Below are 21118 nucleotides of genomic sequence, written 5' to 3' on the forward strand. Positions count from 1 at the left end.
AGCGTAATTGCTATTTCATATGATAGCATAATTTTTAATAAAAAAATTAATTGTCATCTTCGTAGATTATTAATAGAATATTAAAATAAAATATATCATGACATAATAAATTATTAGTATTTCAATATTAGTATAATACGATATATTTTAATTTATTTAAAAAAAATTGTTATTATTATTGAGTTTACGATCCAACCCTGCTTGGGTCAGCAGTGATTAATTTTGTTTTTTGTTTTCCCACTCCACAATTAGCTTAGCACATATCTAGTCAATTAATTAAATTATAATATGACGGAAATGTCGTCATCATCTGGTAGTTCTTGTCGTCATCATCGGTAGTTCATTCCCCGAATATATTCCATCTCGAAAACACCAAGCCATAATCAAATTAAGCAATACTGGATGAATCCAGTAATAATTCAAACATAAGCTGAGAGAAAATTAACTCTCCCTCTTCCCAGGAGGGTGAAACTATATAAATTCCCCTAACAATTTTAAATTAACTGGCCAGCATAAATTGCACGGCAAAAGCAGAAAATCTCGAGGGGTCGTCGAAGAGGCTCCGGATCATAGAGGTTCTCAAATGGCATTTCAAGCCTCTTCACTCCCTAGTTCATCCATATGAACCCGATTTTCGTTTCGTGACTATGTTCTGTCGTATCTTGTTACCTATCTAGAAAAACTTCCTATATGATGGTCGATAAAATTTACTCGAGAACTTTCTCACCCGTGGAGAAGAGGTTCCACACCAAGGTGCCGATGATGTATAACACGACGGCCACTTTGAACACGTCATCCCAAGAACCTGACGTACGAATGAAGATTAATCAAACAATAGTAGGCTATACAAAACATGGGAAGGTTGCGAAGAACAGTGATGCCGGGAAATGTTTATGTTATGCAGAAAAATGAGGATGAGGTTGGCTTTTACCCTTTTGGAGTATGTATCCAGTTGCAGCAGTACCAAAGACGCCAGCAAGTACACCAGCTGTGTTAGAAAGTCCTAGCAAGACTCCCTGGAATAGAAAGAAGCGTATATCACCATGGAAATTCAGAGCCAACATGCCTTTTCATATAGATGTCACATTGTGCAGGAAGTGTGACTTGGCATAATCGATTTTACACAGTAATTACTGAGCATTTGTTCTCGTATTGTCAAAATGTTAGATCCAAGTTTCTGGAAAAATTAATTTCATTCACTTGTAGTTTATAAATAAATTTGACAAATCCCACAAGAGTCAGGGACATTGAAGGGCATTCTCGTCATGCTATTCCATAATCTAGGATGGTTCAATACACATGAAACAGGACTTGTTGTGGTGAAAGTATTCAGAGCCAGCTCTGATATCATTTGGCGAAAATTTAAGCCAAGTTGATAAATAGGTCCGTTGTACTCGATTATAAATAATTTAAATGCATGTCCAACAACATTACAATGGAAAGATGAGAAACAACTCACAGCATAGCGTGGCCCAATATCTTGGTGATTCGAGTATAGCCCGGACTGAGAGAATGCATCAGATCCCTGTGAATTTTATGCTAAATGCATTTAACAAGGTAATTCAGACAGAAACATGACAAGTGGTATGCTCAGAAAATAGTTTCAACCTGACTGCAGGCCATGCACAGCACTGCTAAAGCAGGTGTATTCACTTTACTAAGTTGTGTTAGGAAGAAAGCTGGACCCAGAAATCCAATTGTTTGCATTATCTGAAAGGATCAAGTTTTTGAGAAGGGTCATTCTCTCTGTACTATACAAGGGCAATATAATCATCTAAGGTGATACAACTGTAGATTTTCTTCTGTTGCATGTAAGGTTCATTCATAAGAAACAACACAATGCAGGTTTGAAGACTTGAAGATTTCTAATATTTTTCAAAAGAAAACTGTGCTTGCCTTGCGAACTGAGGTAATGGAAAGGCCTTTGCTCACAAGGGTATCTGCAATCCAACCACCTATATTAGCAAAAACAGCCATGGTCAGCCATGGCAGCACACACAGTAGTCCAGATTCGGTGAGGTTAAACTTCAACACCTGCTCATGCAAAAACAAGCGACTGGAAGTATCAGCTTGGTCGTCCAGTTTTCTTGGTGTATTAATATAAAACCCACCAACTAAATTTCCAACTTACGAGGTTTCCATACAGAAAAGGGAAAGAGATCGCTGAAACAAAATTTTTACGAATAAAGATAATCCAAAGCTAACAAACCTGGTTATAGTAGGTAGGCATCCATGTCAAAAGAATAAAAGTTCCCCAATTATGACAGAAATGGGAGATAATCAGAGCCCAAACAGGTGCTTTTGACAGAATTTTCTTCCATGGAATTTCAGAAACAGGTCCCTTGGATAGGGAGCCTCCCAAGATCAGTGCTTTTTCTTCCATGCTCAGATGTGGATCTTCTTTTGGTGAGCTGTACGCCTGCAATAGGTTAAACAAAACGAAAAAGAAAATGAGACAGAGCAGTAGCAGTTTTGCTCAAATACTAGGCCAATGAAAAATGCCAACTTTCAAATGTCTCCAGTCATCTTTAAGGAGAAAGATTGATACCATCCCACTAAGTCCTATGGAGGAAATATAAGAGACCAGTAAAAGTAGCTCGATACAACAACAAGAGAAACAATAAATAAATCTCCTTAAGTTCCAGATTTCTACACGATGTAAGTTTATTCTCAGCAAAATTCTCAAGAAAATTAGCAAGCGTTGAAATAGAGAGAGAGCAGAGTTAAGTAGCACAGTGGAGAGCCTAGATCTTTTCTTTGTAAAATCCTTTAATCAAAATGGGTTGCTCATTCATTACAACAAGCAAATAAAAGTTCAGGTGTTCAAACATACCACCACTAGTAAATTTGTACGTGTTGAGAGAATGATTTAGCAGAAAGAAGTAAGGCCTTACTTTGCTCAACCACATTGCAAACCAGATGGTTCCAAGTGATCCAAAGGAATAAAATACAGATGGCCACCCAAATTTGTTGATCAACATAGGCGAGAAGGCCAATCCTATCACTGAACCAAGATACATGCCGCTGTATACCAGCGCAAGAGATCTGCTCCTCTCAGAGACAGGAATCCATTTAGACAACAAATTGTTCATAGCAGGCATAGCAACTCCCTGAATGAAACATTCAAAACACTCACAAACAAGGTTGCAAAGTAAGATTTGACTGACTAAACAAAAGTTATCATATCAGTCACTGTGCTTTGTCACAGTCTGTGATTTAACCCTTCTACATCCATGTACGTGAGAAAAACGACTGTTACCCAAATAAATCAAAATCAATTAAAAATCTGATTTGTCAATTGTCATATAAGTAGAAAAAGAATTAGCTATGAACAACATATCACTAGAGCATCATGTTGAAGTAATAGTCACTATTATTTAACGAACAACACCTTAATAGCACCGATATTCAACAACATACATTTGCAGATCAAGTTGCTAGCAAGTAAATAAATGAATGGATGACACCTCCTTTCCACAAGTGCTTGCCCTGCCTTGAATACTTGGTAGAAGAAGTGAAACAGTGTCAGAATGCTCAATGAAATAGAGAAGCCACGTTATGCCAATCGATAGACTATAAACCAGACTTGATAGGATTCTCTTCATTACAATGTCAAGCCAATGGGAAACTTGTAAAATTCATCTTTGACAGGAAAAAGACAGAGAATACAAACACAAAAATCTGTTGAATCTATAGAAAATGTTGCATGTCATACTTTCCGGTTTCAACACCATCCTTGAGAAGGCAGAGTAGTATATCGGGATACTCAAGAAAAGTTTTAAAATGTTAGATACGATGATGGACAAAAGGAATGTGCCGCATCTTCTGATCAGGAATAACTAATGAATAAACCAAAATAATTTGTCAGAGAAGTGCATAAGCAGCTAACCTCGCCAATTCCCATGAAGGCACGCATGACAAGCAAGAATGGAAGCCCTAATCTGGCAGCTAAAGGTGTCAATATTGTAGCAGCAGACCACCAAACTACTCCAAAGCCAAGAACTACCTTCCCACCAATTTTATCAGCCCAAATGCCCCCAACAATCTGCAGGAGTGAATAAATTCTGTTAGAGAACCGATTTCGTACCAACTCAAGTGGCAGCCTAAGTTGAAGGTGTAAACGTTTTTTTGGATAAGATGCTTAAATTACTTAATGAAGCAGGTTGTCCAAGCTAACAAGCACAAAGATGTCTCAAATCTAATTGCCAGGATCATGAGATGGTGAAACTTAAAAAAAAAGGTGGGTTTCTTCACTAGCGTATGGCACACGCTATTATGCTTCTTTCTATGATAAGCTAAGATATTAAATATAAAGGCAGCGTGAGTAGCTAATACCTTTATTAACATTTGAGACAATTGCAAATTCAATTTTTCCTTGAACATAAAAATGGATTCTAGTACCACCACATTATAGCACATTTAATGTGAATGTGAAATAAAAGTGTTAGGTTATAAACCCGTGATGTTATAACACCAAGTAGACAAGTTTTTTGTAATTCAAGCCTGATAGGTGATATAACCCCGTGAGTTTATAGTCTACACTTTATTAGTTCTAATATTTGATGTGGAATATTTTTAACAAAAAGTCACGATGATTCACTAAAACAGAACCATGTCATACTTGACGTTATGTAATACATATTCAATAAATAACTTATTAAGGTGTTATCAACATGTGAAAATTACCTGTGTGAGCAGATATCCCCAGAAGAAAGAAGACTGAATTAGACCAACAGTAGCACTGTTCCAGTTGAATTCCTTTGACATTGGAAGTATAGCTATACTCATGTTCACCTGGATAACAAATACAATACTTGTTATTGTTTGTTGAATGATACTGTCTCGATTAAGCCAGTTGGCCCAGTCCCACGAACGGAACATGATGGCACCCGACTCCATGAGTTAACTTGGACAAAATATAACTCTAAAATAGAAAGCTTAATTGGATGCAAAAAGAAAGAAGAAAATTCACAAGGAAAGAATACAAGAAACCTTACACGGTCCATATTACATAGCAGAAATGCAGAAAAACAAAGCAGCACCATCACCCAGCGCTTTGGGAACTGCTCCAACCATGGTTTCCCTTGCTCAACTCCTTCAAGTAATACTGCTCCACTCACGCCCTCGGGTGATACAAGTGACTCCAACCCACTTTCTCTTATGTCAAGCTCTTCAGATTTGAAGTTCGCTCGAGTCCTCATCATTGTTGACCGCTTCGAAAGCAGCACTTGTCTTTCAATAAAACCCATTTTATCAAACTTCCCAGGTTGAAAAATTCTATCAGGGAAAGCAAAAGAAGGACGACGCCTGCTTATTCCACTTATTCTTCTTGTATTAAGGGACGCATTGAACTTTTTTTTTAGTTGGTGTGGAACAGGCACGGACAGAGGCAGATTTGCTTTTGTGTGGAACAATGAGTAAGTTATGAAACTTTCGCCTTCAGAATGATATCTGTTTTGAGGTAGGATGTGTGCCAAGCTGAGTGAAAATCTTCCCCGAGGTGGATACATCTCCCTGTAAATCATTTGGCGATTTCTACAGCGTGTAGCAGCAATGGTTGATCGCTCTCCAGTTTGATGACCTGTATATTATTCGTGAAATATTTGTGCTGGTAAGTAAAATAAAGAATAGGATGCTTCTATTGCAATCTAAAAAGAGAAATAAACGAGCAAAGCATACATAGAGCAAATCAATTTGGATATTGATGTGTCACACAAATAACTGCTCGCATGCGAAGCCTTATGCATGCACATGCTACTGCCACGGATTAAATTTTTTCATGTTTGTGCCATATTCTGCCTCATTCTCCAACTTGCATTTTTCCCTCAACTTCTAAATGAACACAATTACACCATGTTTTGGTCATTTCAGCACATTCCCAACACTTATTTCAAGTTAAAAAGAGCAGTAAAACTTAATTATCCCATTGAAACCAAACCCATATCAGCGTACAAAGGTTCAGTAAGAATCTCAGTAGTTGCCAATTAATTTCCGGTTGAATGTCTTGAATTTCATTACAGTAAGATGAATTACGGATTTCATTGCCGCACCAGAGTTGGGCATTCCATCTTCTGCGCAATTCGTAGCAACAGCTAAGCACTCACACAACGTTACTCAAAGCAAATATATTTACAAAAAAAACGAAGACTAAATATAGGTGTAATCCTGTATTTCTTCCCCTTGCTCACACACACAAAGCACGCGAGCGCGTGTCCAAATGGAAAAGCATATTCAAGCGAAAATCACAATCACATAGTACAAAATTACCAGAAGCAATGAAGAAGCCAAAATTCCGGTGCGACACGACGGCGCCGATAGCCATCGCCGTAGGAGAATTTGAATCAGCAGCCCTCTATTTGTACGCTTCAGATTGAATTAACTCACAATCATTCATTAATAATAAATTTTTTAAGCTCCAATTTACTCCGACGACCGACTGCTGTGTACGTTGAGTGGATAATACATGGGAGGTGGTGTAGATTGTTTTTTTATTTAATTTTTTTAATAAAAAGCGGGAAAATATAACACAGAAGGCTGAGAAATTGACACGTTTGCCACGTGCCCCACAACAGAGTATACCCGTGATTGGTTTACAAGGGGTAATTAATGTTGCATTCTCGTCCCCAGTGTGTGTATGTAAGATAACCGATTATTATATTACGGTTGGGTCCAAAAAAATATTTCTGGAAGTCTATGAATAGTAGCTCAATAGAAGAAAGCTCAGGAGAATAGCGGTTGACCCAGAGAAAAGTACGATGCACTATTACACGACGTAAAAATAGTGGGAAAATCGTGGGAAAATCGTGGAATGTGGCTGAAACTCCCCGTGGAGGGTGACAAAAGTATAAGGAATAATCAGAAAAAAGCCAAGACAAAATCAACACAAAAAAGCTACAGCAAAATCTGGCCATCAAAAAAATATGATGTTCTACTTAGATATCTGGCACAATACGAGGGGATGTAATCATCTACTATATTTAGTGCTCCAAATCGTGTACACTTTGCTCAACAAGTCTCGTTTGCACAAATTATTAAAAATTAAACACATTAAATATCATTGATGAACAAAATACAATTATCATTAAAAAATATTTGATTCATTTATTTTTTAGTTTAAAAAATATCAACATATTGTTTTAATCATTTATATATCATGATTGAGATATCGATTTATTTTTTTAAAATACATAAAAATCGAACGTTTTATCAATGATTAATTGTATTTTGTTCATCCATGATATTTAGTGAATTTAATTTTTAATAATTTATGTAAACTGATCTTATTTGAGTAAAATATATCATGATTTGGAACACCAAATATAACAGAAGATTTAGTCACCAATACGAGAACAATCAATCACAATTTCTAAAACTAACTGAGCATCCATTACGAACGAGTAAGGATGGTTTTGTGGAGAAGATAAATCAGAAAGTTGTCTAAATCGTTTTATTTTATTTTACAACAATAATATAATAGTTTTTAAAATTTCAGATACAAAATATAATAAAATTTAGAAATTTATTTTTAAAAAATAAACAATGCACTGTTTCAAAACAAGAAAGGAAAAATGTAGTATTCTATGTTTCTAGGTCGTTACTAAGTCGTGCATGACACAATGCGACTTTTTTCCTCCTGTACGTGATTTTCTCCATCATCTTGGAAAAATAATATTTTATATTTTATATCATTTTCTTAAATTTTACGAGAAAGCTACTCGCTTCATGATCGAATCTTTGGGAAATTGAGTTTTTACACGAGTGTTTTGTGAAAGCTTTAAATTGGTTCCACTCTGTCGGTCATGACAATCACTTTACATAGTTATCGATTGAATTTAAGAGTTGGCTTTATTTGAACTTCACCCTTGTTTTTACTACATGTACAAATCGGTCGAGTCGGCCTTCAAATTTTTTGATTCATATTCGAAATTATCAAATTCGAACCGAATTCAAACATCAACTTTTTTTGAGTGGAGCTTACGTCCGAATTATTTCGTTAAATATTTTGTGAGTTTTAATATATTATTAATATGATATAATTATATATTATATAAAAATATGAGACCCCGGATATCATTTTACACAATCACCTATTAAACGTAAACTTCAGCTTCGTCTAACATTGACATTGACAAGTATCTTCGAGTCACCAATTTTTAGTCAATATGTATGAAATTACTAATTTTTTTGCTGTCCACCAATTTTTTGCTAATTTTTTTATTTATAATTTAGTATTTCACTATTTTATTATTAAAAACAAGCATATCACTTAAGTTCAAGATTATGTCCTCGAGCATACATCCATGGATCAGGTCCGATCAGAGCTCTGCGCTCTTTCTTTTTGTGTGGGACGATAATGGAGATAGAAGGTAATGCGTCGAGGCGTCCGAGGGCTTGAGGGCGAGCGTTCTTTATTTAAGAGATAGTGAGAAACGAGCCGAAAGGATTCTGTATCCATTCTTGGTTTGAACCAACTAGGTTATCGGGTGGTATGTCCTCTGGCTGACTAGCCTCAAAATTGATAATCATGAAACATTATAGAACTTTGTGGATATGCAAAAATAGTGATAAAAAGGGCAAGACATCGTAAGGGTTTTCATGGGCTAACCTACGTTAGTGCTGCAAAAAACATAGATTGCTCGATCCATGTTGGAGGGAAACGAGAAGGAATTTATTTTTAAAAACCAATTTTATTCTTCCAGTCGATCGTTTTTAGTGCTGCTTTCAATCACATGTTGCTAAAAAAATATTTTCGCATGAATTTTTTAATTTAATAAACGGATATTCATTTATTTATTTTTTTTTTTGCATTCATACCGTTCGACAGTCTAGCACTATGAGAAGGCTTGGAAGTCTTTATCCTAAGACTTAAAAGTGAGTCCGTGTCACCAAATATGATGAAAAAAATTAGATGTTGGTGGTTAACATGCCTCAAACTTGTAATTGATAGTTTCTCAATCGCTCTATTCCTTTTGAAATGGATTGGAAGAATATTAATGTCAAAAACTTGTATGAGACGGTTTCACGGATCATATTTTGTTGGACAAATATCTTATTTGGGTCATTAATGAAAAAATATTATTTTTTAAGTATGTCTTTTGTGAGACGGTCTCACGAATCTTTATTTGTGAGACGGGTCAATCCTACCGATATTAAAAAGTAGGTCTCTTGGGAGACGATCTCACGAATCTTTATCTGTGAGACGAGCACAATTAAAAAGTAATACTTTTATATGGATGACCCAAATAAGAGATCGTTCTAACAAAATACGATCCGTGAGACCGTCTGACACAATTTTTTGCCTTACTTTTTATGCTAAGAATATTACTTTTTATTGTGAATATCGGTAGGGTGAACTCATCTCACACAAGTTTTTGTCTTACTTTTTATGCTAAGAGTATTACTTTTTATTTTGATATCGGTAGAGTTGAACCGTCTCACAGATAAAGATTCGTGAGACCGTCTCACAGGAGGTCTACTCAATATTAATTATACAAATATTCCTAATGAAACAAAAATTTCAATTATCAATCAAATGCACATTATAATTTATTCAATATCATGTTTATAAATGTCGAAATAAGCATATAGTAACAAATATAGTTTACTTTTGGTAAGATATGGATTCTATTAAACAAGAATTATTATATTTTTTACAAATTACAAATTACATATCAATCGAAGCAAATGTATCCATAATATGTTTTAAACAATATTTTAAAATAATTTTAAAATTGAACATAAAATTGCCTTGTTTCTGAAAAAAGGTGTGTACGGCCAAGCTTCAAGGCGCATAATAAAAAATGACAGGTGTAAGTGTTAATATAAGCCGCAGCAGAGTCGGCACCCCAAATCTCATCGTCAAGCGGAAGGGATTAGGAAGTTATACACGAAGAGCTACATCTAAATCGTTACAGAGCCTCGACAATCATTATCGCTACATTATTAGTTTATTAAATAACATTAAGAAAGTTTTCCAAGTTCTTATCTTCTCCGCCAATCCCCTTCCTTTTTCACCCCAATCAATTTGCGATTTTTTTTAGTATTCAACTTTAAATCTGCCGACTGCCGCCATTCCACTCCGTTTAGCGTAATTTGTTAGCCCCAGGTATATCAAATTTTCATAAAATATGCGGGTTGAACGTTGTTTTTAGTAAATTGTATCTGTTTGTTGATTGTTAGCTAAAGACGCGAGATTCGTGTTTGATTTAATTGAGCTAGAAAAGGTTTGTTTGTTACGAGTTTGAAATTTGATGCTTTTAATGTTTATATGTCCCCTGATTGTGTTAACTGTGTTGTTTGTGGGTCAATTTATGGATTGATACAGGTGATTTCAGTACTGACATGGGATTAGGGCTCTTATGTTTGACATTCATATTTATTATTTGATTATATTTCTTTTCTAGCTTTTTTCATGGTAAATGTTTGAATGTTGGTAGCTGAGGAATAAAGATTACATCTTTATTAAATTCGGAGTAATTGGCTTCATTTTTCTCCTATGCTGTTTTTCGTCGTATTGTCTGCGTAATGATCTCATCTTTGGTGAAAGACCTGGAAGTTTGGTTGCTGCAGCGTTAACCAGGGGCAGCGGGCTAAACTTATTAAATTTAACAAATTAATAACATTGTAATTCCTACAGGGGGTTAATAACATTGTAATTCCTACAGGGGGTGTGATAACAGTAAATTTGGAACTTTAATTTATCTTATCGTCTTAAAGGATTTTTTTTCTTTCACGATTAATTGCTTTGCAATCTTATTATCTACTGTATACTGTGTGCTTTATATAAAGGTAAAACCTCTACTTGTTGCTAATAGCTACTATAAGAATCTGATTTACTGCCAATGAGTGTAATTTGCTCATTCGGCAGCATATCCAAATTAGTTTTGTATAGATTAATAATAATATGGGATACTCAATGATGTGCCCTGCAGTCGATCTGTTTATTTTAAGTTTCTTATCTTTTCAGCTGTGAATTTATTAAAGTATTTTTCCAGAGTGACTTCCAGCTGTTAGTCAATTTTTTCTTGAAGTAATTGGTCATGTCAATTTATCATTTTTTATTTTGATGCAGGAACGTACCAGTGAAAGTACCCTCGATCTCTACTCCGTTTTTGTTGCGATGACAGAAGCTGATAGTGAAATAATAAAACATGAGGTATATTTTTCTATTTTGTCGCATATGTACTCTCAGTACTTGATCGCCTTTTCTTTTTGAGTGCTTGCCTGAATATTGAAACTCTTTACTTTGTAGAGGTGTCATCTCCATCTGCTTTTTATTGTTGATTTTGATCAGTGTTGTTCCTTTGTGTTACCAGATGCTGAAGGCTTATGTGTGGCTTCAAACTTCTGATGACTCAATACAACAAGTGGAGCAAGAGGTTGCCATGTTTTGTCCATTCATACGTCATGAAATACACTATGGCATGGGATCTTCAAAGAATCACCCCATTTCCCTTCCTTCACGGGTTAATCCTCCCATTCTGAATTTAATACTTGACTATTGCCGCTTTCATCAAATTCCAGGCCGCTCTAACAAGGTAACTACAAGTAGAACCCCGCAGGATTGTCAAGATGAATTTCTTTCTTGACTTGATTCGCATATGCGAATTTATGAGGCATTTATCTGTTAACTCAAGAAAATAAGTTATTGATTTCTACTTTTATATCCAGGAGAGGAAGTACTTTGACGAAAAGTTTGTTCGAATGGAAACTAAAAGACTTTGCGAGTTGACATCTGCTGCTGACAGCTTGCAGCTAAAACCTTTGGTTGATCTCACAAGTCGTGCACTTGCACGGGTGATTGAAGGAAAGACTCCTGAAGAGATACGAGAGATATTTCATCTACCTGATGATCTCACAGAGGTCTTGTCATTGCAAGCAGTGTACAAGCTTAATGTCCTTTTGTTTTCCTTGGGGCGGATATGTTTTTACATGTTTGCTTTCTAACATACTCTATTGCATTGACTCAGGAAGAGAAGTTGGAGCCAATTAAAAACACCATGGATGATCCTAGAATTCGGCTGTTGAATAGATTGTATGCCAGAAAGAGAAAAGAATTAAAAGAGAGGGAGATACAAAGGGTAATCATGACCTTATATCCCAAACTATTATTTTAATGCTCAGTGTGTAGCTCACTGCATCATAAACTGGTAGTGGTCTGATTGAATAAGCTTCGAGATTTGTAATTTGATTTGTGGTAACACAACTTGTGATTTGGTGTTTGACTCTCATTTTTCTGTAGAATGTTGAAGTCGAAGAGGAGCATGCGGATGAGCGTTCAGTTGATGATCTCTTGTCATTTATTAATGGAGGCGAGGGAGGTACATGATGACTCTTTGGTTTACCTTTTTTTTTATATCTTTTTTCTCATTCATTAGACTTGATTATATTCGTCTCTCCCAAATTTGTCAGATAGATGTTTGAAGACAACAGCTAATGTGGCTTCTTGTATATTTGATTATTTAATTAAATTTCATGAAGTCAGTGATATAATTTAGTTGTCGTTTCCAGCAGAGAAGTTGTCATTGCATCATGTAATGTGGTGTCAACTTTAATAAGTAGAGTATATAAATAAATTGTGCCTAAATATGATATAATTGTGACATTAGCTGTATCACGGGTCCAACAAACCTAGAGCTCGTGCTGTAGTAAGAAAAATTTAGGTCATTTGTTGTGCTTTTATAAGCCCCTTTAATTCAATGGTAGAATTTTCACCACAGTTTGTCATTCATTAGTGCACTAATTCTTTAACTCTGACCTTAGTAACATGTTCTTATAATTCTGCCTTGAGGCATTCATCATTGTGAAAGTTTTTTGATGTATTGAAGCCAATCATTTAAGTTCCATAGTTAAAGGTAAGGTGACCTATCATCAACTTAAGAAGCAATGCATATTTATTAACATGTCATCTCCTTTATTACTCACCTAAATTAGTCTCTCCCCGTCTCTCTGAAGGCATTGTCTCATTTTGTTTTGCAACAAGGACGACAAATTTCTAGTTTTCCCATCTCTTTATTCATGGTTAATTTTCACGTCCTTTGATTTTCACATGCATGTTCTCATTTTTTAAAAAAGAATTATGTTCTTCTTTGTGGTGCTAAGTTAGTGGCTGCCATTTCTCTTACTTCTCAGGTCTTTATTTATTATATTTATATTTGGTACGAATAATATGATTTTTGTTATCGTTGATTCCTCCCAGTGGCGTATAGCCAAGATTTTGTCGGGGGGATTGAATTTTGTGTTAAAAAGTTCATTGATGAAAAATTGACCGTGAAGATAGATATGTTGTTTCAATCTTTTAGTCTCAACATATTTATTTATAATATTTTGTTTTTTTTTTGTTTTAAATAATAATCTCACCAATAATTATACAAAAAAGTTAAACTTGATTTATATTTATGAGAAAAAATATAACTCACTCGATGATATGTTGTAGATCAATTAAATATTTTTTTTATTTATAACAAAATACAAAATTGTATATTTGATTTGTATTTATAGTTAGCTTCTACGGTTCTACCTCACAATCAACATAACTGGTCTGGGCTAATAGCATTCAACCTCTCTGTGAAATTCTTATATAACACAACCCCATGTAAACAAATAATTAGCTAAGTCCTCAACTTTTCAAATAATAAGCTAAAAAACATTGTCGGAAATTGTAGTTACATGCGCATGAAATGCAATTGGTCATGTTTTTTTACATTTATTCCTTAAATGACATAAATACCCTTGAATTCTTGTTAGTGGGTTTTGTTCTTATCCAGTTATTTAACATATGAGTTTTGAGTAGTATTTTTCAAAAAATATTTATAAAGTAGGGAAATACCTCTATTTGAAATAGTGAATTCATCAACTTGCTAACCAAACATATCATTTCGTAATTTTTAAAAATACACAATAAAAACATTAATAATATTATTGGTGATAATAAATTAAATAAAATGATAATATTCAAAAGAATAATAAGAATTAATAATGTGAAATATAATAATAATAGTGTAAAAATATTAAGTAAATGATGAAATAAAATTAATATAGTAATAAAAGTATAATAACATTAGCAAAATTAAAGAACATCTCGATTATCCTTAAGTTATGCACATACAAGTTTTATTAGATTAATTAAACCGATTATCAACACCTTAATTTATACACATATAAGTTTTATTTGACTAATTAGACCGATTTAAGGTTATCCGTGCAGTTCTTTCATTTTGCTAATGTTAGTATGATTTTATGAATATTATCATTTACTTAATATTTTTTACATTATTATTACTATATTTCATATTATTAATTTGTATTCTTTTTTTATGGAATTATTTTTCTTTTGAATATTACTATTTTATTTAGTTTGTTATTACCAATAATATTATTAATGATTTTTATTACGTATTTTTAAAAAAATTACAAAATAATAAAAATAACATGTTTGGTTAGAAAATTGGTGAATTTATTGTTTCAAGTAGTGGTCTTTTCCTCTTTATAAAATTTAAAAATAATACAATTCAAAAATCATATGTTAAATAGGTGGACGAGGAAAAACCCACTAACAAATAATATATTCAAGAATTTGAGGGTATTTTTATCATTTTAAATAATAAAAAATTAAAAAGTTAAAAAAACATGATCACTTGTATGGCGTGTATGACTACAATTTCATACGCAAGGGTTTTTTATCTTATTTTTGAAAAGCGAAGGACTTAATAAGTAATTAATTTTTTACAAGGGGTTTTGTGCTATGTAGGATTTTTCAAGGGGGTTGAATGCTTGAGAAATACACACACACACACACACACACACACACAGAGCCTATCCCCTATAATAGATACGCACCTGGTTCCTCCTACAGTTTGTTCAATCTAACTTTTATATGGGCTATCTTTGTGGAATTACTGCTTTGTGAAACTATAGCAACTCATCATTTTGTTTACCCATACATCTCATTTCCTTTCTAATTTCCTTCTATATGCTACCGTTTTAAGTGAGTCTGACAGATACATGCTTCACAGATTCTAAAGGTACCCGTAATTCTAAAAATAAAAAGAAGAATCGTAGGAGGAAAGACCATCAAAGATCCATTCCTTCAAACTGCACTACCACTTCAAATGGCACATCCTGTACTGGCAATGTTATGGATATGAATAACGAGGTCAAGATCTGTTTCTCTTTCCGTGAGTTAGCTGCATGTTGGATTTATTTTTTGTCAGACCATTTACTAGTTTGTTATTGAAGCGACTATATAATTACGCCAATTCCCTTTTGATTGTCATGGAGAATCATTTGCATGCAAAAAATGCTTGTCGGTGCATACACTATTACCTTTTGGGCTGATATCATTTGATGTTGCAGGAATTAAATGAACTCAATTCTGCAGGCAGTAATCCATCGAGAAATGGTGACTCACTGGCCAATCATTTTAATGTGATGAAGTTGCCGGTCATCGGAGATGATAGACTCGGGCCTGAAGATGAGTTTGATGATTGTGATTTAGATGATGACATTGACCCTGCTTTAAAAGAGAAAATCGATCAGTAAGCTTGATAATTTTATGAGTATTTTCTATAATGTTACAAAGAAGTGTTGGGGTTGGGATCCCAATGAATGGAAAATATTAATAATTAGATCTCCTGTCTTTAATCCTACTAAACACAGATTTATGTTGTTATTTTGTATATGTGATTATTGAAAGTCTTGATATGGTCAGCGACTTTGTCTGATGGATTGAAAGTCTTGATAAGGTCAGCGACTTTGTCTGATGGATTGAAAGAAGATTGTCTGCTGAACTGATTGTGAGATATTATGCAAACTAGCCGACCTTGTGATAATCATATATGATGAGTGACACAAATTTCTTCCCAGTCTTGGTTATTCTTTTAGAAAATTGTACATAGCGGCCTTTTTCATTCCCATAATGACCATGAAGATCATAATATAATCTTTTTGAGTTTCAATAAATGTGGCCTAAAATCACTATATTTGAATCAAGTGCCCTTTTTTCTTTTCATGGTTGGAGTAATCATTAGGTATAGGAACAACAGTTGGTATACAAAATCAGAAATTCTCAAATCCTTGTTTTCTTGTGGTCAGTACCTTCTCCATACCAAGTTCAAGAAAATGGACCTTTTATTTTTACTTCATATACCACTTGGATTTCATTATTATTATTATTATGTGGAAATTTGTTTTTGTATGATTTTCTCGAACAGATCACCATCACCTTCATGGGATGGTTGAGCCTTGGTTAACATAGATAAGGAGTGCATATGCTAGAAACTCGTGCCTGTAACATTTTATGAAAGATAGGGTAGTGTGACATGATATCCTGCTTTTTTATATGAATGATTGAGTATGTTAGGGTTCATTCATTGCTTAAGATCCTTGATTTTTGTTCAGCAAAAAATTGGTTTTGGGTGGGTAAAAGCTAATTTATAAATCTGAAAGTTCGTACGAAGTGGGTAGGGGATTGGGGTGGGGGTTCCGAAGTTTACTTTTTAGCAATCTCTGATTTACTCTTTAGTAAAAAATGTGATTGAACATGTTCCATTTGTTGGATCAAATGCCATTAATGTTTTGAGAAATTTTATATTTAATTAAATTTATGGTCCAGTTCTCTCTTTAAGGTCCAAGTGCATGAATTATGCAATGCTTACATTATTCATGTTTACGTCTTAATTTTTTGTATTTACTACAAGTGCATTTTCTTTTGTACTTTTTTCGGCTACTTTGCCGCATGACATCATTTGGTGGTTACTAATTTGCATTTATTTTTCTCGGTTAGAGAGAGTGAAAATGGACCAAAGAAAGAGTGGTTGCCATTTGGAGATAGTATTATTTGGATACCCATGATGACCAGATTTATTACCTTATTTGGTTGATCAGGGAGGTTGCTGACTTCGCTAGAAGATTAAATTCTGATTGGCCTGAAAGAATGCAAGAGATACTGTCTCTGGGTCAAGAGAGACGACCACCACCACTCATGAACAATGGAAATGGTTCATTGAGAAGATTTACAAGTAAGTTTGCTACTTTGTTTATTTTTTCCTCTGCTTCTGTCTTTTTGTTGTCTTCTACCCTTTTCCAACTTTAATGAAATGAGGCAAAGTCGTTGAGTCCTGACAATTGTTCTGCGTTCGTAGTTCATTATTTTCCAAGCAGTGGTGTCCTTAGTTTTATAGTGCGTATTAGGATGACATATATGTGTTGCGAGATTTATTCCTAAAACTAATCTGATAGAAACCCTTTGCAGGCATAAGGTATGACAATACTACGTAGCATGTTATCTAGCCATAATGATTCTCCATTCAAGCATTTTCCGTGATTTATATGTGCACGAGGTACTGCTGAGACTTCAAAAGTTTCATGCTATCTGATATATCAATAATATGCATACATGATGGTTGGAGTTCACATTGTGTGAAGAATATCATTATTGTAACTGAATGGTTACAACTTACAAGCTTATACAAACCATTTTATGAAGATACACATTCTACTTAGACTACCCTTCAACGTGTAACTGCTCACATTGTTTTATCCTCTTGTTTCCAGGCCAAGATCAGCACCGGAGATGATCCATCTTGGTGCATGTATTGAGATCAAAATGCAAACCAGGCATAAGATTTTGAGGCGTCTTTTTGGTCCCGCTGGGTCCGATATGATGGTAACCAACTCGAGATTTAGAAGTCGATCAACATTAAAGTTCACGGGCAATTTCTGACATTCTCCAAAATTCAATTTTGATGTTTCAATCTAATCTCTTCAATTCTTCAATAGTCTCTTGTAGCGAAATTAAGGACGAATTTTTGCTGGGCGATGTGAGCCAATTTTGTTGAACTCTTTTTTCTCCTTTCCAATTTATTTTTTCCCCCTCGGTGGTGGAGGTGGATGCTTAGGACAGAAGGCGAGAGTCGTCATGTAATCTTGTACTGCTTGTTTTGTGGCGTTGAGCAGATGTAAATATTAGCAAGTTCATGTAATAACGTGTTTTCATATTGAGTTTATGCTAGAATCATTAACTTTCGACCTTTTGATCTTCTATACATAATAATATTGTAAAATTATAAAAGAAACTGTGATTCCATGGGAGCTACCGAGGAAGCAAAGACCATGATACTTGTCACGAAATCGACCCTTTCAAGCATTTGTAACTGTTTAATACAAAGTGCACGCCAAGTTAAAGTTGAAGTTAAGACGCAATTCGATGGTACACCCATCACAATTATTAAAAAAATAAGAATTTGAAATTGATTGTCAAATAAATTTATCTAAATAAATAATTCGATTTGTTATTATAAATTTGAAATTTTTAAATCCAAATCTATCTGTTCAAATACAACCTTATAGAATATCGGCTTTGTTATAGATAGCATGTTTATTAAGATTAAATTTTTTTTTATAGTCATTCTCTTTTTTCTTATGATACTTGTTATGATGAGGTAGTCGGTAGCCTACATTATATCCGTGTCTAGACAGTACCGAGAATATTTGCTATATAATTTTCTTGATTTACGAAATTTTATTTCTGAGGGAAAAAATCACCAGTCAAATACACGTAAGCATTTGCTTGCTAGTACGTGGTGGCCGCTCCACTCCTCAATTTGAGGAGCATTCCCTGACCAAATACAGTCAAGAACTTGGTTTTGGATTATAACTCATAAAAAAACAAAAACAGAGAACTTAGTTTTAGCCTTTGGGGGAATAAGTGTACATGAAATATAATTCTTTTTGTTATTATTATTTAGGTAAAAGTGAAATCTTAGTTTACATCTGTCTGTTTGGGCATTTGCCCGTTCTAACTAGAGCAAAATATGCCAGCTATAACATGCTTCCTTTTTACCATAAAAGGTGATGTTAACCTCACGGGTCTTCTCTTTGCAAATGCTTTGGTTTTACTTTCTGACTCATCTTCCTCACATTCTTCATCCAAATCTCTATTTTTTGCAGATGGCCCTAATTCCTCGTCTCCGTCGATAACTTTTCATTTGTTGGCGTTTAACTTGGAGAGCAAATTTCTTTCAACGGGATCACTTGGTGGCGCAACTTTGGACTCTCTTGGTACTGTTGCACCAATACCAAGCCTACAAAATCTCAAAGATTGTGATCCTACGCAAATGAATGACTCTGCTACAAGTTTTGCCGGGGAGATGTATTTGCCTAGCAGGGCGGCCTTCCAATTCCACTACAACTAATTTCTCACTCACTGAGGATCCACTCCCACTGCTCAGCCTGTATGTAAAGCACATAAGATGGCTTGTCATTGATAGCTTTTGTAACTTGACACAAACTTCAAGCCAGTATCGCAAAGAAAACATTAACCTAACCATACTCTCGGGGTATGGCAAGAAATGAATCATGTATGCAGAAAAAAATATGAAGACAAAACAACAGGTTAATAAATGGGCTGTGTTGAGGAGACCGGCGTTTCAATTCAATTGAGAATAAAATCCTCAAACTCAGCGAATTCGGAGATTTTGACAGTTGATTCAGCTTGTTCCTACCATGTAAAATGCCCTCAGTTAAACAGCAAGAAACCGTTTATACCAGTTTGGATTATCTGTCCAACTTCACCAGTTGAGGTCGAAATTTCTTCTCTACGCCATTCATTGTTATCTCCTCACACCTGATAATCAATGATAACCATCGCTGTAATCAAGCAAGAGCAGATAAACTACAATATGAAAAGTAAGGAGATCGGAACAAATGAGCGCTTTATATTCCCAATCGGGTAAACATGTTTTTCCTATACATAATCAACTAAATTCGCAATCCCAAAAAACAAGACAGGCACGCCTTCATTTTCAATCTTTTTCCACAGCATTAACACACAGGTTCCTGTATTTACTGCCTTTTTACAATCAACTAGAAAATTTACAATCAAAGTAAGCTGTTGGATGACAACATAATGAGTGAAATCCACATAAAGGGCAGAGCCATTGGAGCCGAGTACAATTGCTCCAAATCTCATACATAAAAGTTTATTTTTTTCACAAATACGCAACTCTCCCGCACTAGCAAATTCCTTGTCAGGGAATAGCAATTTTAATTCAATCGCATTCGTGCAAACCAACTGTTATTGAAACTGGTTAATCAAACAAAATTGAGCTAAAAAATTGTTTGATACTTACAAAAACCTCAATACCAATCAAAAAGTAATCGCTTCACGACCAACCGAAGTTAGGGCAGCTTGTGTTCGTTAGTTAGGGGTTGAAATCGGATCCAGACAGCTCACTCCATCTCACTACGTATGGTTCTTTGTTGGATCACTCGAATTGTTCGTTGTTTTTTAAATGTATTTGGGTAAATGGATTTTAATTTTATCGTAAATAATTAAACAAAACACATTAATAATATAAATAGAATAAAATATAAATATACAAAAGAGTGAATTTAAAATTTATAATTTTATTTTCTTAAAATTATTTGAATATATTTAAAATTAATCGACCTAGATGTAATATTATATATTTTCGTAAAATTTGCAAATCAAATCAATCTGTCAATAATTCTAAACAAACTTATATTTTATTTGGAGGATAGATTTTCAACTCTAATAATATTTTATTTGATATTGAGTAGGTCTTTTGTAAGACGATCTTACGAATTTTTATCTGTGGGACATGTCAACTCTACCGATATTCACAATAAAAAATAATACTCTTAGCATAAAAATTAATATTTTTTCATGTATAACCCAAATAAGATATCTGTCTCATAAAATACGATCCGTCAGACCGTCTCACACAAGTTTTTTGTTTTTTATTTTGGATCTAATATATGACAGATGGCTTAGCTTTTGGAGGACAAAAATTCTTCCAACAAAAAGAGTATTTTTAAATTTCTTTGTTTTTCACTCCATAAATGATTTATTTGGTTAGCTTTTTAAAAATATACTTGGTTTTTTTAGGTTTTTTCTTCAATTTTTTTAATAAACCTTTTTCACTATTTTATACCAAAAAATAACTGTTTTAAACCGAATGTTTACACACAAGTTTTTTTTGTTTTTTTTTTTGATTTCCAATTACTTGAAATTAAGGAATACATTTGAACATATATGTACACTTTTGTTCGAAAATAATGACAATAGAAAAACATTATTTATGTGATATAATAGTAT

General features: G+C 34.1%; 2 protein-coding genes and 1 long non-coding RNA gene across 7 annotated transcripts; 1 reads left to right on the forward strand and 2 right to left on the reverse strand.

Moving 5' to 3' along the window:
• Window positions 1–361: 361 nt before the first annotated feature.
• LOC142505222 (ascorbate transporter, chloroplastic-like) lies at window positions 362–6493 on the reverse strand. Its single transcript, XM_075618110.1, has 11 exons — window positions 6268–6493; window positions 4998–5581; window positions 4687–4794; window positions 3890–4045; window positions 2895–3110; window positions 2210–2419; window positions 1897–2034; window positions 1609–1710; window positions 1460–1525; window positions 932–1016; window positions 362–805 (listed from the first exon to the last, which is right to left on the reverse strand). Exons 1-11 carry the CDS (start codon window positions 6320–6322, stop codon window positions 708–710), a joined length of 1818 nt encoding a protein of 605 aa, XP_075474225.1. The 5' UTR covers window positions 6323–6493; the 3' UTR covers window positions 362–707.
• A 3285-nt stretch (window positions 6494–9778) lies between these two features.
• LOC142505422 (SKP1-like protein 21) lies at window positions 9779–18027 on the forward strand. Of its 4 annotated transcripts, none has more exons than XM_075618406.1 (10): window positions 9779–10105; window positions 11072–11155; window positions 11316–11537; window positions 11671–11862; window positions 11970–12080; window positions 12242–12320; window positions 14988–15176; window positions 15380–15536; window positions 16885–17018; window positions 17252–17547. In XM_075618406.1, exons 2-10 carry the CDS (start codon window positions 11120–11122, stop codon window positions 17275–17277), a joined length of 1146 nt encoding a protein of 381 aa, XP_075474521.1. In that variant the 5' UTR covers window positions 9779–10105; window positions 11072–11119; the 3' UTR covers window positions 17278–17547. The 4 variants fall into 4 exon arrangements, with proteins under 4 accessions (XP_075474521.1, XP_075474519.1, XP_075474520.1 ...); XM_075618404.1 differs by having other exon boundaries at window positions 9781–10105; window positions 14988–15154; window positions 15355–15536; window positions 17252–17546; XM_075618405.1 differs by lacking the exon at window positions 17252–17547 and adding an exon at window positions 17554–18027 and having other exon boundaries at window positions 9782–10105; window positions 14988–15154; window positions 15355–15536.
• Window positions 18028–18630: 603 nt separating this feature from the next.
• On the reverse strand, window positions 18631–20306 carry LOC142506203 (uncharacterized). 2 transcript variants are annotated; one of them, XR_012804540.1, is made up of 3 exons: window positions 20130–20306; window positions 19546–19672; window positions 18631–19230 (listed from the first exon to the last, which is right to left on the reverse strand). It is a non-coding gene; the product is annotated as an uncharacterized LOC142506203 (long non-coding RNA). The 2 variants fall into 2 exon arrangements; XR_012804539.1 differs by having other exon boundaries at window positions 18631–19672.
• Window positions 20307–21118: the final 812 nt, after the last annotated feature.

The sequence above is a fragment of the Primulina tabacum genome, chromosome 10 (genome assembly GCF_025594145.1).
Source record: "Primulina tabacum isolate GXHZ01 chromosome 10, ASM2559414v2, whole genome shotgun sequence".
Taxonomy (NCBI): Eukaryota; Viridiplantae; Streptophyta; class Magnoliopsida; order Lamiales; family Gesneriaceae; genus Primulina; species Primulina tabacum.

Bases quoted from the DNA above. Each gene is read 5' to 3' on its own strand.
- LOC142505222 (XM_075618110.1), bottom strand. From the start codon at position 6,322: ATGGCTATCGGCGCCGTCGTGTCGCACCGGAATTTTGGCTTCTTCATT. The intron at 4,795-4,997 runs GTAAGGTTTCTT...TTTGTTATCCAG, and splicing joins TGCTATGTAATATGGACCGT to GTGAACATGAGTATAGCTAT. The intron at 1,017-1,459 runs GTGAGTTGTTTC...TTTCTATTCCAG, and splicing joins ATATTGGGCCACGCTATGCT to GGAGTCTTGCTAGGACTTTC.
- LOC142505422 (XM_075618404.1), top strand. From the start codon at position 11,120: ATGACAGAAGCTGATAGTGAAATAATAAAACATGAG. The intron at 11,156-11,315 runs GTATATTTTTCT...TTGTGTTACCAG, and splicing joins GTGAAATAATAAAACATGAG to ATGCTGAAGGCTTATGTGTG. The intron at 11,863-11,969 runs GTCTTGTCATTG...GCATTGACTCAG, and splicing joins TACCTGATGATCTCACAGAG to GAAGAGAAGTTGGAGCCAAT.